The 12,687-nt window shown below is 42.2% G+C and overlaps 1 protein-coding gene across 9 annotated transcripts in view; it reads right to left on the bottom strand.

The window, feature by feature from the left end:
- Window positions 1-2,607: 2,607 nt before the first annotated feature.
- Window positions 2,608-12,687, bottom strand: part of CEP162 (centrosomal protein 162) — a 332,176-nt gene continuing 322,096 nt past the window's right edge. For 8 of the 9 annotated variants that reach the window (XM_039532378.1, XM_039532382.1, XM_039532383.1 and 5 more), the window contains 2 exons: window positions 7,951-8,085; window positions 2,608-4,561 (listed from right to left, as the gene is read on the bottom strand). In XM_039532378.1, the coding sequence (XP_039388312.1) occupies window positions 4,343-4,561; window positions 7,951-8,085 (354 nt within the window). In that variant the 3' untranslated portion in view covers window positions 2,608-4,342. Of the gene's footprint in view, window positions 4,562-7,950; window positions 8,086-12,687 lie in introns of those variants that run through there. The other variant, XM_039532384.1, reaches the window with a different exon arrangement.

Here is a 12,687-nt window from a genome sequence, read left to right as displayed (position 1 = left end):
TGATTCCTGTTCAGAGTGGGTGCTCATAATATATTGCATGATCAGATGTGTTCATAACTGACTACAAACAGTAGAGAGCAGTGCAGGATCCATCCTTTCAGACAGAGATGGTGGGCGCACAGTAAACAGGGGTTGCTGAAAAATGCCATGAAATCCAGTTGGAAGCCCAGGGAATGATGGGATGGAAAAACTGCATCATGGGACATTGAGCTCACACCCATGATGCACTGGGTTTTGATTGTCAGCATAACTTGTATCAACAAAACTCTGTAGTGTAGACAAGGCCTCAGAGAACTTAGGTATAATCCTGTCTTCAAAGGAGGCAGACTGCACCTCTTTCGGGAAACCCAACAAATGAAGCCATGAAGCTCGTCGCATTAGCACGGCTATGGTGATGGACCTAGCCACCGTGTCGGCCACGCTGAGGGCAGATTTCAGCGATGTCTTTGCTACTAATTGACCCTCTTGGATAATGGCCTTAACAGACTTGCGATGTGCCTCTGGCAACTTTTCAATAAAGTCATTCGGTTTAGAGTAATTTATGTAATCGTATTTCACTGTGAGGGCTTGGTAGTTGATGATATGGAACTGTAGAGTGGCCAAGTATGCTTTTCTGCCAAAAAGATCAAGGCACTTCCAATCCCTATCAGAGTGTAGCCCTTGACTGGTGTTGTTGGCCATGATAGTTGATGGCATCCACCACGATGGAATTGGGTGGTGAATGGGAAAACAGGAATTCAGATTCCTTGGTGGGGATATAGTATTTTTTGTCCACTCACTTGCAGGTTGGTGCCACTGATGTCAGGGTTTGCCACATGGTCTTTGCCAGGTCCAAGATGGCCTCAATAATCAGGCGGGCAATAATTGAGGACGAAGAAGAATGGAGGATGTCAAAGAGCCGATAGTGGGCATCCTTGACTTCCTTCAATAGTATCTGGAGGATGTCTGCAACCCTTTTTGCCAGCTTCTGGAAAAGACTAAAGTTGTCTGCCAAAGATGGTAAGCGAGGCATGATGGCTTTGTCTCGAGAAGAAGAGGATATGGTCCTCAATGTCATTCCTCCTCAGTACCGGCTTCCTGTTCCTCTATCTCTTGAGGTGGTTCCAAAATCCTGGATGCTGTGGCCGAGGGGGTGTGCTTGGATGGTTCTTGAGTGAGGCTCAAAGCTTGAGAGGCATGCTGTTGGTGCACCACCCAAAGATCCCAAAATTGTCATTGGGATGGCAGAGAGGCCGGTGGTGGAACCTATGGGTGGCCGTACCAAGCTGGTGGTGGTGGAGGGACCATCTGTGGGTATATCCTTGGACTCCACTGGTAGTGAGCACCATATGGAGCTTGGGAGGACTATTGTGACACTACCTTTACTGGCTCGCTGTCTGAACCTTCACTAGAGAGCAGAGGGAAGGGGCATAACATGGCATGGCAGTGGGAATACTTCCCGTGGCTGGTAGAAGCTCAATGCAGAGATCTTGGTACCGAGAGGTGGGGACTCGGGTGCACCTGACATGCAGAGGTCTCTGGAATGGTGGGATTCCGCTGGTACCAACTGTCCCAGTGTCAATAGTGGTGCCGGGGTTGGGGGAAGGAGGGCAGAGACAGTGATCTTGGTCTGCAGCTATCTTTCAGGTACCAGGTGAGCTGTCGATGGTGAAGTGGATTTGTATGGACTTTTTAGTGTGTTAACACTTGTCCTTCGGTACCAATGACTTGGTGCCCATGTCCATCGGGTCCGTGAGTCTGTTAGTGATACCAGTACCCATTGGTCTTCATGAGGCATGGTTGCCAGAATGAGATGGTCTTGGAGCCAGTGAGATACCAAACGAGATGGTGATCACATATGGCTATCTCAGGGTTCACTAGGGGGACTTCCCATTCTCCTTTTAGATGATTTGTGAGAGGGGTTTGCAGCTTGTTTCTTCAACCCACATCCCTTAGATGAAGAAGGTTATGAAGACTCATGTCTACCAGGCAACTGGGGCCAGATTGATGCCTCTTCTGGCAGAGCTCTCTGTCTTCATGGAATCTTGGCCGGAGTTGTTGGCAAAGACTACACTTCTACTGTATGTGGCCTTCCCCAAGGCAGCGAATGCAGAGAGTGTTTACCTGCAACCAGGATTGCCTCTGTACTGGTGTGGCACTCCTTGAAACCTTGCAAACTGGCCATACCCCATTGAGGGGGAAAAAAGCAGGGTAAAATAAGCAAGATGAAGAAAAAAAAACCCCACTACAACTATAACTTAAATAGGAGGCTAACTATAAGTATGTAAAACAAGAGAAAAATAATCTTAATGGACTGCTAATGACTCTGTCTCTAGCCAAGGGTGGTTGAGAAGGAACTGAGGTGGGGTTAGCCTGGGCGTGTTGACTAGCCTTGTGGCACAGCATGAGGAGAGACAGCCCATGTGCCAGCCTAACGGACACTGCTACTGAAGTTCTCCAATCAGCAGCGCAGGTATGCAAGCACACCTACAATGGAGCACACATAGGGACACTACTTGAAGAAGAAACGTTGGTTTCTTTTTCTTTTTCTTTTTTTTTCAACTTTTGCATTTGCAAACAAATCACAAGAGCTTGTACATTATGAAAATACAACATATTTACTAATGATTGACATTTTATATACAAAGCTTTATAGTCCTATTTACATAATTTATGACTATATATTAACACTTCCAGATTATTCTTGGACAAAATCATCCTTTTTAATGAAAATTAAGCTTTTATGGAGTTTTGGAAAATATCTGAATGAGATACCCAAAATAAGGATTGCATTAATCCCAACTTTATCACTCTCAATACATGTTTTAAATACAGATATCACGTACAAACACTTAGGGATTGTCTACATGACCCATGAGACTGCAGCCAGCTGGGGTGTGAATATACCTCACACTACCTGTTCTTGTGGACCCTGTTCTACATTCTAGCAGTCTGTTAGAGCACTTTGAGCTAGTCGCATTTCAAAAAGGACCAGATCAAAGTATTCTAACTAACTGTTAATATACAGAGGCAGGGACAACATGGATAGTCAGACCATGACAGGCTAGTGCCCGGGAGCTTCACACCCCAGCCTGCTGCGGTCTAACTGTTCATGCAGGAGAGCCCTTACATACAGTGTGTGTATTTTTTCATGTATATATAAAATATATAGCATAACTATGAGCAAATATTGCACTGCAAATCAATTATGGGCACTCAAGTGCATTTTTACAGGAACTTACAAGCTACAAATTGGTACATAACTACTTTTTATTTAAATCACGCACACTCACTCATGTGAGCACATAATTTACTGATGAAAACGTGTCTTCTTTCATTGTCCCTCCAAAAAGGCATAGATCTATAGCTAATATATGTGCTGCTGTAGACCTGTAAACTAACTCTTAGCATCATTCAGTCAGCAATCAAATACCACTGATTATACTAAATAGAGCATTAGTATGAATGACATGGCTTTGTAAGAAATATCTCAAAACTCAAGAAAATAGTTTTCTAAGGTTACGTCTATACTAGGAGTAGTACAGCGGAACTGCTGCAGCTACGCCATAGCACAGACGTTTCCTATACCAACAGAAGGAGTTTTTCTGTTGATGTAGGTAATGCACCTCCCCTAGCTAGGTTGACCAAAGAATTCATCTATCAACCTAGGTGAGTCTAGACCAGGGATTAGGTTGTCTTAACTATGGCACTCGGGTGTGAATTTTTTCCATACCCCCCGCATCCTTCTAAATTTTAACTGTAGACCAGGTTTAAGTCTGGGGTCATTGTTGTCATAAAAAGAACCTGACCTAGTCCTCCAAACATTTGGAGAAGTTTAGGGGCCAAAAAGGGGAGGGAGGAAAGAAAAGAGTATTGGGTGAAAAGATGAGAAGAGAGAAGTGTTAGAAAGATGTAAACAGGATTGTGTGCCCTAATTATTGTAATAAAATAGACCACATTATTCAAGAGTTTCATAGATCTGACATAGGAAAATACAACTGAGCAATCAGTTATGCTATATGAAACAGAATTGTACATCTTCTCTCAAAAGTATTCAGTAATGTTCCACAGGCTGTTGGAAGAATACGAAATGCAAATTTCTTAACAATTCAGTTTATGGGGGGGAAAAATCATCTGGCTCAAAATTCCTAATTTTTTTTAATATACAAGATCATTTATTATTAAGAAATTACGAGACACAATATGATCAATCAATTGTTCAGTAAAAATCTGCCTTTAGATGAGTGAAAGTTCAGATGAATTTCTTGAAAGTATCTGAACTTGCAAGGATTACACCAGTGATTGTTTTATATTCACAGCTGTATAGGTTAAAATTCTATTTCTCTGATCAGTTCTTACCTAGTCACATCTTCCAATATCTTTCTGGTAAATTTAATCCACTTGAAACAGGTACTGGAATAACAACCCCTTGTTTCTGCAATTCCCGTAAAACATCTAATATTGAATCTAATTCCACTTGAAACTTCTCCAGCTCCTGATTCTTTAATTGGGCAAGTTTTTTCCACTTCTCAACTTCCTGGGTTTGCTGCACTTCAGCAACATGTTGTGTTTGTTGCACTATCTGTAAATGATAAGTTGTTTAACAAGAAGTATATTGATTTCCAGTCATCAGTTCACTGAACATTGTTCCTTAGTTGAGACAGTCCCTTTGCAAAATACATACTATTGTATTTTTAATTAAGTTTCTGATGTTAAATCCCAAAGCCCACTGCTAATTATATGGAAATATTTGTTCTGAACACTGGAAAATGTACTTTTGATAGTAGCAATAAATTCCTTTAGACATTAGTGGGGAGAGGAAGGGGGGTTAATACCCAGTTCAGATTAAAGAAGCCTCACAAGAGATTAATTTATTTTTTCCAAAGGTCCCAATTAAAAGTTTGAGCACTTAAGACTTTATGACAAATATTTAACACTTTTGAATATATCAGGCCTTTCTGAGCCTTTTACAAAATTTGCTATATAAACACACACTAATTGAATTAGTAATAGTCTGCAACAAAGACAGACCAAATCTGGATTCTCTTTATGGTACACAGACCCTGTGCTATTGCTATACTTTAAAAAACTGCATAATGAACTCTATAAATGCACCAATAGCCTATAGTGACATTGCCCTGAGGCTGTTGCAGATATGGGTCTGAATGAGTTTTCACCCCTAATCTCACCAAATTCCAACAAGCTAATTTAAACATGTTACTGTCAAAGGAAATAAAAATCCATATGCCATTCTGAAAAAGTAATGGCTATTCCAAACAGAATATTTTATTTTGGAATGTGCTGTATAAGCAAAGACATAATTTCAATCCTCTGTAATAACAAGATATAAATTGCCAGTTATTTTCATTATTTATGTGTATTACCGTAGCGCTGAAGGGTAAATCTACATGGAAAGCAGCAGCCCACGGCAATGAGTCTCAGAGCCCAGAACTACAGATTCAGGCTCGCGGGGCTCATACTACACTAAGAAGTTCAGACTCCTCAGGTTCTGAAGGCTAGGAATGGGGGCTGGGTTTCAGAAACCCAAACATTTGCACAGCTATTTTTAGTGTTGTGGTGTGAGCCCAGTCCGCAGACTCGGGCTCTGAGACTTGCTGTTGTGGGCTGCTGCTGATCATATAGATCAGTGCTTCCCAAACTTGTTCTGCCGCTTGTGCAGGGAAAGCCCCTGGCAGGCCGGGCCGGTGTTTACCTGCCGCGTCCGCAGGTTTGGCCGATTGTGGCTCCCAGCGGCCGCGGTTCACTGCTCCAGGCCAATGGGAGCCGCTGGAAGTGGCACAGGCCGAGGGACATACTGGCCGCCGCTTCCAGCAGCTCCCATTGGCCTGGAGCAGCGAACCGCAGCCACTGGGAGCCGTGATCGGCCGAACCTGCAGACACGGCAGGTAAACAAACCAGCCCGGCCCGCCAGGGGCTTTCCCTGCACAAGTGGTGGAACAAATTTGGGAACCACTGATATAGATGTACCCTAAGAGCCCTAGTCATGGACCAGGACGCTGATGCTTCTTAACATTCAATACATTAGACTGTCCCTTTTTTATTTTATGTATGTATTTGTACTGATTCGTAGGAGTCCCATTGCAGAGGGTTAAATTTATAAGTTGGGAAATAAGCAAAAATTAAAAACACAAAAAACAGAATAAAATGAACACAAACAAGCCCCACAACAACTCAGCAAAAGGAAAATTACTTAACAGTGATTGGTGTTTCTTAGAGTGTTGCTCCTCTTTTACTGTACAAAAAAAATCCTCACAATAAATATTGAGTCAGATTGTTTATTTCAGTGGTGTTACACCAATAAAGAATTTGGCCCTGTGGTCCAGACAGCAAGGAACTGCCAATCAAGTCAAAGCATAAATCCCACCTGCCCCCACTTGTATCTGAATTGAGGAACTTTCTAGAGTTGAAAAAAGGGAAGTTACGCACTACCTGAGGTTGTAGAGGTGAAAGGGTGGGGGCATGAGAGAGGGGAAGAAGAAAACAAATGTGTTATGTTAACTTGCTGTTTTGACTTTTAAAAACTGACAGCACAGGAATAGAAATAGGGCATTCACATTCATGCTAATGAAGAAATAAATTGCTCCGCCATCAGGTCTTATATATTTGATAGGATATAACAACTTTCTTCTTTAAAGGAATCTATGTGGACAGTTCCACTTTCTCTGGCACAATGGAACTTTCTACCATCAGGGTAAAGCTTGTCTCTGCAGCAGACAGGGCTTTCTTGGGGGCCAGTCCAAGACTATGGAACAATGCCCAGAAGAACTAAAAACCAATATAAACCTCACCACCTTCTACTCCAAGTACAAGGTACACTTCAACTTTGCCTTCTCCATTTACCAAAAAATATTCCCCAAATCAAACCACTTCATTACACATATAATCCCTGGTAGAGCATATGAGAAAGAATGAACCACATGTGACAGATACTAATCACACTGCTTAATGCACTACTGAAAAGCACTAAGATGCGAAAGTGACAAGGGAAATAAAAGAACCTATACAGAACAAAGTAGAAGTAATTCTTTGGATATAAAATGATCCTTATAAAGATTACTAAGAACACACAGGCTAGATCCTTCTATAAAATAAGGTACAGGAATCACTGAGAAATTACTTTACTTAGTTGAAATTATATATGGCTGTACGTTAGGTTTAAAAAAGAAATCTTAATTCAGCTACAAGTAGTCTGGAAGCGTTTATGCTTTGACTTCACTGGCAGTTCCTTACTGCCTTGCTATCTACGCCATAGGGCCAAATTCTTTTTTGGTGTAACTCCATTGGAATAAACAATCTGACTCAATATTTACTGCAAGGATTTTTTTGTTTGTATAGTAAAAGAAAAGCAACACTATAAGAAGGAAAAAGATCCAACTCACCAAACAACCACTGGATTATACAATTGTCTACTATTTTTAATTAGCTTTTTTGTGGATTGGGGTAAAGGTAGTAAAGGAAGTCTATGGGGATTTTTTGTGACAGTACAAGGAGCATGTGGGAAATATTTCGCAAGTTTTTCCTGTTTGAGTAATGTTTAGAAATTGAGCAAACATCTTATGTTGTTGAGCTCTATTTGGGATCTCAGACTCAACTCGGTCAATATTAAGTTGAGCCTAGTCTATAAACACACCGGTCCTCATTTTCTAAACCTAGTGTTCCTGTTTGTGCCCATATATGGCAATTTGGCACCTATAACTGCTGTCACTTTGGATTTCTAAGTATTTCATCTGAGATCCAATGTACAAGTTATTTTAATTGCCCCTGTAAATAACTGTGGGTACAGGATTGCATGCACATTTATATGCACCAGCGGGCACTAAAAAGGACGACGAGTTTGGTTTATCATGTCATCGGTCAAAATGTATTTGATCCCTGCAGTATGGTCTGCAATAATTTGTACAAATTCTGTCAAAATACACAGGAGATAAGTACAGAGATGCTCTATTTTACCTGCTGAAGTTCTTGTTCTCTTTGTACATGTCTGATCTCCATATACTTGATTTTCCTTTCGAGACACAAGAAGTGTTTCATCTCAGGACATTGCCTCTCTTTAGCCTCTCTCAGTTCTTCCAATAATTTTGTCATCTAAAATTTGAGGTATTATTTGTTACTTGTAATGAAGTAGTGCCAACTTTACTAAGTGTTGTATAAACAAACAGGATTTCTCATCAAAATGCCTTTACATTTTCTTTCACAGTATTTTAAATGTTAGCTCACTGTTATAATCCAAGCTTATCTTAGAGCCCGAAGGTTCTTGCCTCTTATTACTTTCCTCTATGCTGCAAAAGCCTAATCTCTAGTAGAATCATAGACGATTAGGGTTGGAAGAGATCTCAGGAGGTCATCTGGTTCAACCCCCGGCTCAAAGCAGGACCAACTCCAACTAAATCATCCCAGCCAGGGCTTTGTCAAGCTGGGCCTTAAAAACCTCTAAGGATGGAGATTCCACCACCTCCCTAGGTAACCCATTCCAATGCTTCACCACCCTCTTAGTGAAATAGTTTTTCCTAATATCCAACCTAGACTTCCCACACTGCAACTTGAGACCATTGCTTCTTGTTCTGTCATCTGCCACCACTGAGAACAGCCGAGCTCCATCCTCTTTGGAACCCCCCTTCAGGTAGTTGAAGGCTGCTATCAAATCCCCCCTCACTCTTCTCTTCTGCAGACTAAATAAGCCCAGTTCCCTCAGCCTCTCCTCATAAGTCGTGTGCCCAGCCCCTTAATCATTTTAGTTGCCATCTGTTGGACTCTCTCCAATTTATCCACATCCTCTCTGTAGCAGGGGGCCCAAAACTGGACACAATACTCCAGATGTGGCCTTACCAGTGCAGAATAGAGGGGAATAACCACACCCCTCGATCTGCTGGCAATGCTCCTACTAATGCAGCCCAATATGCCGTTAGCCTTCTTGGCAACGAGGGCACACTGTTGACTCATATCCAGCTTCTCATCCATTGTAATCCTGAGGTCCTTTTTTGCAGAACTGCTGCTTAGCCAGTTGGTCAGTCCCCAGCCTGTAGAAGTGCATGGGATTTTTCCATCCTAAATCCAGGACTGTGCACTTGTCCTTGTTGAACCTCATCAGATTTCTTTTGGCCCAATCCTCCAATTTGTCTAGGTCACTCTGGATCCTATCCCTACCCTCCAGCGTATCTACCTCTCCCCCCAGCTTAGTGTCATTCATGAACTTGCTGAGGGTGCAATCCATCCCATCATCCAGATCATTAATGAAGATAGCAAAGAGCCTTGTGGCACCTTATAGACTAACAGACATTTTGGAGCATGAGCTTTCGTGGGTGAATACCCACTTCATTGGATGCATGCAGTGGAAATTTCCAGGGGCAGGTATATATAAGTAAGCAAGAAGCAGGCTAGAGATAACGAGGTTAGTTCAACCAGGGAGGATGAGGCCCTCTTCTAGCAGCTGAGGTGTGAAAACCAAGAGAGGAGAAACTGGTTTTATAGTTGGCTAGCCATTCACAGTCTTTGTTTAATCCTGAGCTGACGGTGTCAAATTTGCAGATGAACTGAAGCTCAGCAGTTCCTCTTTGAAGTGTGGTCCTGAAGTTTTTTTGCTGCAGGATGGCCACCTTAAGATCTACTATTGTGTGGCCAGGGAGGTTGAAGTGTTCTCCTATAGGTTTTTGTATATTGCCATTCCTAATATCTGATTTGTGTCCATTTATCCTTTTCCGTAGAGACTGTCCAGTTTGGCCAATGTACATAGTAGAGGGGCATTGCTGGCATATATTACATTGGTGGACGTGCAGGTGAATGAACCGGTGATGGTGTGGCTGATCTGGTTAGGTCCTGTGATGGTGTCGCTGGTGTAGATATGTGGGCAGAGTTGGCATCGAGGTTTGTTGCATGGATTGGTTCCTGAGTTAGAGTTACTATGGTGCGGTGTGCAGTTACTGGTGAGAATATGCTTCAGGTTGGCAGGTTGTCTGTGGGCGAGGACTGGCCTGCCACCCAAGGCCTGTGAAAGTGTGGGATCATTGTCCAGGATGGTAGTTGTAGATCCCTGATGATGCGTTGGAGGGGTTTTAGCTGGGGACTGTATGTGATGGCCAGTGGAGTCCTGTTAGTTTCTTTCTTGGGTTTCTCTTGCAGTAGGAGGCTTCTGGGTATACGTCTGGCTCTGTTGATCTGTTTCCTTATTTCCTCGTGCAGGTATTGTAGTTTTGAGAATGTTTGATGGAGATTTTGTAGGTGTTGGTCTCTGTGTGAGGGGTTAGAGCAGATATGGTTGTACCTCAGTGCTTGGCTGTAGACAATGGATCGTGTGGTGTGCCCGGGATGGAAGCTGAAGGCATGAAGGTAGGCGGTCGGTAGGTTTTCGGTATAGGGTGGTGTTAATGTGACCATCACTTATTTGCACCGTGGTGTCTAGGAAGTGGACCTCCCGTGTAGATTGGTCCAGGCTGAGGTTGATGGTGGGGTGGAAGCTGTTGAAATCGTGGTGGAATTTTTCCAGAGTCTCCTTCCCATGGGTCCAGATGATGAAGATGTCATCAATGTAGCGTAGGTAAAGAAGGGGCGTGAGTGGACGAGAGCTGAGGAAATGTTGTTCCAGGTCAGCCATAAAAATGTTGGCATATTGTGGGGCCATGCAGGTGCCCATAGCGGTGCCACTGATCTGGAGATATATATTGTCATCAAATTTGAAATAGTTGTGTGTGAGGATAAAGGCACAGAGCTCAGCAACCAGTTGTGCTGTGGCATCATCAGGGATATTCCATCAGTGTGTGGGATGTTTTTGTAGAGAGCCTCTACATCCATGGTGGCTAGGATGGTGTTTTCTGGAAGGTCACCAATGCATTGTAGTTTCCTCAGGAAATCACTGGTGTAACGGAGATAGCTGGGAGTGCTGGTGGCACAGGGTCTGAGTAGAGAGTCCACATATCCAGACAGTCCTTCAGTGAGAGTGTCAATGCCCAAGATGATGGGGCGTCCAGAATGGTCCATGATGCTAATGGAGTAGCCCAGTGGTCCCCAACCTGGTTAGTCTCTAATTTTTAAGTCAAAGTTGTCTTCTAGTGAAGCTAGGAATCTGTTATTTAACAGATTGGCGTCGTTAATGCAGCATGGCTGTGCACAGCAATTCAGAGGCAGATTAGCGTTCAAAATACCTGAATTAGGATCCCCCGATCCGTATGTGCTGATGCAGTTGCTGACAGCAGTGGAAGCCTGTTTTTGCCCTCTGCTCCAGCAGGGCCTTTACAGCTGAGAGACTTCCTGGTGAACATTTTCCCCAACAGGAATGGAGGGCAAAGAGAGGCTAACAGTCCGGCAGCAGCAGCTTCATAAGACACAGACTCATAGATAAGATGCAGGTGATTTTTAGGCCTAGGTTAACAATCTCTTAATTAGAAAAACAAAAGCAGGCATGTCAATTAAAATCTTTTTCCAAAGATTTGTGGCTCCCTCATGAATTCTTTGTGGTTCCCCAAAGGAGCCATGGCTCACACTTCGGGAAGCACTGTACTAGGTGACCTAATAGAGTTTTCTGTAAAATCTCTGAGATAGATTAAAGTATGACTATTAAAAATGACAAATTATAGTATCTTTAGATGGGAAGGAGTCTATTACAAATGTATATTATCTGACCAATCAATTTCTCTTCCCACTTGGTTTGTTGTTTTTTAACTAACAGTCTCTCAAAACATTAATTGCATCTGAATTGTCACAATGAAGTAATTTTCACACACGTCAGTCACTTCTAATCATGATTTCACAGAATCAAGTACTAGAGATCAAAGTGAAATGGACAAGCATTATGTTAGTTAAATTTTCTGTGGCATGTTCTGCTTCCTTACTCAATAAATACCTCAATAAATACCTGGCTTGTCCCAACCAATTAAAATTCAGTTTTACTTGAGATAAAGAGCAATTATTAAACTTAAATTCTAACCAACTTAATTTACCAAGATCTAAAGTGGACATGGAATCAGCCATCTGTTTGCTGTGCAACAAAACATGGACGGAGGAGAAAGTGCTGGAAGAATGGACCCTTGGTATCATAATCAAGTTACCAAAGAAAGGTGATCTAAACAATTGTTCAAACTGGAGGGGAGTAACACTTCTATCGGCCACAGGAAAAGTATTAGCAGCAGTCCTCCTGACAGAATGAAACGAAAGATGGATACCATCCTACATGAACAACAATCTGGATTTAGACAAGGGAGATCGTGCACACATGCTATTTTCACCCTGAGATGGATTACTGAGAACACAACTGAATTCCAAGGCAGTCTTGCCATCAATTCTGTGGACTTTCAAAAGGCATTCGATAGTGTAAACAGAGAAACAATGTGGAAAATTGTGGAACAATATGGAATTCCAACAAAAATTAATTAACATTATGAAGGCATTCTACATCAATTCAAAAAGCTGCATTAAAATGGAAACTGGATTGAGTAAGCTATTCAGCATCAAGGCAGGTGCATCCTGTCTCCTTTTTTGTTTATACTAGTCATTGACTATGGATTAAAACAATGCGACAGGGATACATATGGCCTAAACTGGAACAATTCAAGGCTATTTGATCTAGATTTTGCTGACGACATCGCTCTCATCAATGAAGATGCCAATGGACTACAAAAATGCACAAATCAAGTAAACAAAGTAATGGAGAAGATGGGTTTGAGATACAATTCAAAGAAATGTAAAGTCATGTTAATG

This window comes from Mauremys reevesii, linkage group 3, assembly GCF_016161935.1.
Source record: "Mauremys reevesii isolate NIE-2019 linkage group 3, ASM1616193v1, whole genome shotgun sequence".
Classification (NCBI taxonomy): Eukaryota; Metazoa; Chordata; order Testudines; family Geoemydidae; genus Mauremys; species Mauremys reevesii.
Note: the sequence above shows the minus strand (reverse complement) of the source record. Positions and strands in the feature narration are given on the sequence as shown.